Source organism: Austrofundulus limnaeus, unplaced genomic scaffold (genome assembly GCF_001266775.1).
Source record: "Austrofundulus limnaeus strain Quisiro unplaced genomic scaffold, Austrofundulus_limnaeus-1.0 Scaffold345, whole genome shotgun sequence".
Lineage (NCBI taxonomy): Eukaryota > Metazoa > Chordata > Actinopteri > Cyprinodontiformes > Rivulidae > Austrofundulus > Austrofundulus limnaeus.
This window is the reverse complement of record NW_013952747.1, coordinates 449,659-454,048: the sequence shown is the minus strand read 5'-3', so window position 1 is coordinate 454,048 and position 4,390 is coordinate 449,659. Positions and strand designations below refer to the sequence as shown.

General features: G+C 41.4%; 1 protein-coding gene across 1 annotated transcript; it reads right to left on the bottom strand.

Annotated features, from left to right (window-relative positions):
* Positions 1-17: 17 nt before the first annotated feature.
* On the bottom strand, positions 18-2,951 carry LOC106527869 (multidrug and toxin extrusion protein 1). The gene is made up of 7 exons (XM_014022883.1): positions 2,501-2,951; positions 2,237-2,338; positions 2,095-2,163; positions 1,879-2,027; positions 1,730-1,772; positions 1,123-1,167; positions 18-131 (listed from the first exon to the last, which is right to left on the bottom strand). Exons 1-7 carry the CDS (start codon positions 2,630-2,632, stop codon positions 30-32), a joined length of 642 nt encoding a protein of 213 aa, XP_013878337.1. The 5' UTR covers positions 2,633-2,951; the 3' UTR covers positions 18-29.
* Positions 2,952-4,390: the final 1,439 nt, after the last annotated feature.

Genomic DNA, 4,390 nt, shown 5'->3' with positions numbered 1-4,390 from the left:
ACCTAAAAAGAAAAATAAAAAAGACATACTCACGCTACTCCCATTTTTATCACGAACAGAACAATGTAGTTGATGAGGGCATTAAGAAGATTGACTACAAAGCCTGTGATAACCTGCGGCCAAATGATGCCCTAAAATAAAACAAAACAACACAAAATAAAGTTTCAAAAATGCCTCTCAACTTGAGGAACAAATCATTGAACTTTATGTAAAATTTGTTTTAAAGTGAAGTCACAGTATGTGGATGTTTGGTAGATTTTCTTCTAGAACTGATGAACTAAAATGGACACATTTTAGTAACAACTGTTTACCAAACCAACGAGAATAACTAATACTTCTCAAACCCTTATAGATTTCATTTTTAAAAATAAACTGGAAAGAATAGTTAAAACATATAATTTATTAACTGGTTTATCTGATCATAATTTTACATTAATTGCAAGAAAGTTAAATAAAACAAGATAGAGGGACCAGAAACCACCAAAAAATTGTCAAAAATTATAAAATAAGTAGGTCCTCTGGACGGGTTCTTTAGTGAAACGTTTCGTCTCTCCTCCAAGAGACTTCTTTAGTCTGATGAGTTTCAGGTGAACTCAGCCTTTTAGGCCTTGCCTCCACATGGACAAACAGGTTAGTCACATGCAAAAGAGGGCCATCGCCTAACAATAGGCTTGATTGGCTCTATTGTTCATAGAGGGTCATGTGCCCCATCACCTGACCATCGTTGGGGCCCTGATTCACACCTTTTGCTCACAAGGTGCTGAGTCAGACTTGCAATAACAGCATAGTAGGAGGACAACTGGACATGAAGGCCTCCACCTCTGTTTAATGGTGGACAGTTTTTCTTTACAAAAATGGCTTCCTGAGGTTTGAGAGAGGAGTAAAGGAAGCCATCTTTGTGACGAAAAAAAGATTACGTCAACCTGTCCAGGGACTGCAGGTGGAAAGTAGCATTCTTTGTTATAACCTGGTATCATGCATCTCTCCTTGTGAAAAGTTAATGAAATGTTGTACATTGTTTCTGTACAAACAAACAAACAAACAAACAAACACAGCAGCTAATTAACATCACACATTTTATGGATATTGAGTTATATTTTGATGTGACTGCAGATGACATACCTGGTTTTGCAGGTACCGTGATTCTAATGAAAACATAAAGGTGGCCTGTAAATAAGAAAAGGACATTTGTATGTGTAAGTAAAGAGAGAGAACATGCAGCGTATGGACCATCAGTTCATCAGAACCTGGCACAACCATGACTCAGCAGTTCAGGCTTTACACTACAGAATAACTGTTTCTTAACTTAACAACCAAGCTCCATCATATATTTAAACATCTTATTGTTCCATATTTTCCTAACAGAGCACTTCGCTCTCAGACTGCAGGTTTACTTGTGGTTCCTCGAGTTTCTAAAAGTAGAATGGGAGGCAGAGCTTTCAGTTATCAAGCTCCTCTCTTGTGGAACCAACTTCCAGTTTCTGTCCGTGAGGCTGACACTCTGTCTACTTTTAAGATTGGACTAAAGACTTTCCTTTTTAATAAATCATATAGTTAGACTTTGGTTTCCTGATTTGTTCTTCATTTCTGCTGCTATACTTAGCCTGCTGGAGCACAAACTGAGCACGTTTCCTCACTCTGCTGTTGTCTTTAGTCTCTCTTCTCTACATGTTTAAGTCCATTATTTAATATTACATGGACTCATGAATAGTTTAAATGAGACACTCACAGGAAGTGCTGGCATGAAGATCTTCACGTACAACTGAGCCAACCTACAGAGAGGTTTTTGATTAGAATGGTACTGGTACTGAATCAACAACAAAGTGCCCCCCCCACCCACTCCCCACCCCAAATAAAGCAGACTATAGTCCAGCTGACCTGGCTACCTCCGGCTCCTGTTTGACAGCCAGTAGGATGGACTCGGTGTTGATCAGGATGGCCCAGCAGGGGAAACAAGCCAGCAGCAGAATGAGGATTGCCCGCTGGAGAATGACTCCAACTCTCATGAGGTTACCGCTTCCAAAGGTCTRAACAAATCAYATAAAGTCAAGTCTTATTCTGACTCTTGAAAACATGTTAAAGTTTAAAAACTACCTGAGAAATCAACGTATCACATGCTGATGCCAAACCAGTGCCGATAGAAATTCCTGTAACATTAATGACCTGTGGATAAAACAGAAAACGTTAAACTGGTGGAACTGGACACACTAAACTGTCAGAACATTACTGGACTTACTGCTATGGACAAAGCCACTCCTGCCAGCTCTGTCTTCCCCAGATGACCACAGAAAACAGTGCTGATGAAACTCACAGCAGCACACATGAGCTGGGCCATAAACTAAAAGTTAAAAATTAATAAAAGCTAAAACACATTTGTTTGCAGTTATTAATAACAAAGATTTTAGCTCCACTCCTTTGGCTATAACATGCTTATTACCAGCAAGAAGATACATATGAATTGAGTAATCCTGACAGAATATTCTTAAAAAATAACTCTTACCACAGGTCCAGCCAGTTTTGACAGCTCTTTTATTTCTTCTTTAAAACCCACAGGAACCAACATACGGATCCGCCTCATAATGAAACATTCACTCCATGAAGAAAAAACGGATCTCTGCGTGTCCCCCTCCATGGCTCCAAGCCCACCAGCTCCCAGAATCTCACTCTGTGTCTCCAGAAATAATTTATAATCCAGTCTCACCTCTCAGGGTTCACTTTGAAGATTTTCGACTCGCGCAACTTTAAAGGTCCTTTCATGTGGTCCAGAGGTGGGGAAGTGTTGCCAGGACACAAGAGGAGCCAAACGACACCTGGATAACCTGCGTAACCCCCATGGGTACAGGGTGGGACATGTTGCCCCCACTTCCCACATCTGTGCTCTCTGTCCCCCTCACTTATTTCAACCGAAGCAGGAAAAACAAGACCTTTTAAAAAATGTGTCCCCCCCACTTTCAGGATGGTGATTACGCCCTTGCCTCTGGTGATTGACTGTGACACAGCTTTAAATGCTCAGTTTAAACGTGATCTACAGGACATGCAGCATGTGGAGAATGCAGCTGATGAAATTTGACGTAACCTGCTGTCAGAGGAAGTTAGTCAGAGTTTTGAGAAGGGTCCAGCTGCAGCTTGCAGTACACGATCGACACGCCCCGATCGACGCCCCTCAGTGAGTACACGCACCCAGAACTACAAGCACCTTGATTCAGGTTGATTATTTGATCCCGACTGGGAGAGCAGAGAAAAGATGGAGATGGCGACTCAGGTAGGACTTCTACATGTTTTAAAAATAAACGTTGTTTTAATAAGAAATAAGACTGTCAATGAATTGCGCTTTATTCATTTATTTATTCATGTGCAAGCCACAGGGCTCTGCTGCAAGCTGCAGCTAGGTATTGTTGATTTCACCTGCTTTCATAGAACAGCTGGAGTGTGCAGAAACCACGTGACCGTGTGATCAGCTGGTGAAGCTAACAAGAGCCTGGATTTCCCATTACTGGACATGTTGGCCACAGAGCAGAAATAAAGGACGACTGACAATGTAGAAATCATAAGAACTATTAATAATAATATTATCCCAATTATTATTAATATTTTACAGTTTATATAATCTAATGTTTTAGCTGAAGTCATCATTTTTCAACTAGCTAAAGTCCAAGTTACAGGCTGACTTCAGGTCTGGTTTTGTTACTTATAAATGATAGATTTTTTCTGATATATATCTGCTGTTTTACATGATTGTTGAATGAAATTAACATAATTATTAATTTATTGTAAAAACATGACCGACAATCTGTGAAACAGATCCGGTTCAGCTGCTGTTTATCTATTAGTTTCTATGGAGGCTGTTGCCCTTTTTGGACGCCATTTCTGCTCCTCCATGCTGTCACAGACGGTACCAGTGGACGGAATGGGCGGGGCTCAGTCTAGTGATCTATATTCAAGTCTATGCTTGCTTTTTAAGAACTTTTAAGATAGGCCCCGGGGCCGGGAGAAGCTGTTGACATTGGGGACAACAAACCTACAGACCAGCAGAGGGCAAAATCGACTCTCCGTTGACCGGGATGACTGTCTTCTTATTCGAATGTCAGTCAGCGACCACAGGATAACATCAAGTGACCTCGACGCGACACTCTGGCTCTGGAACCAGTCTCCTTAAGAGGGGTTGGAGACTCTTCCACTCTGGAGTTGCCCATGCTGAGAGGCGCAGATCTGGAGTGGGCATACCTATTGCCCCTCAACTTGATGCCTGTATGTTGGGCTTCACCCCGGTGAATGAGAGGGTAGCCTCCCTCCACATACATGTAGGGGGATGAGTTCTGATGAAATTTATCTAATACTTTGTACAAAAGCCTTTGTTGTCAATGACAGCTTCAAGACGCCTCCTGTATGG

Excerpts from the sequence above, each read along its gene's own strand:
- LOC106527869 (XM_014022883.1), bottom strand. The coding sequence starts at position 2,632 with ATGGAGGGGGACACGCAGAGATCCGTTTTTTCTTCATGGAGTGAATGT. Across the intron at positions 1,773-1,878 it reads CAGGAGCCGGAGGTAGCCAG|GTTGGCTCAGTTGTACGTGA; the intron begins GTCAGCTGGACT and ends ACCTCTCTGTAG. Across the intron at positions 1,168-1,729 it reads TCTTCATGCCAGCACTTCCT|GCCACCTTTATGTTTTCATT; the intron begins GTGAGTGTCTCA and ends TCTTATTTACAG.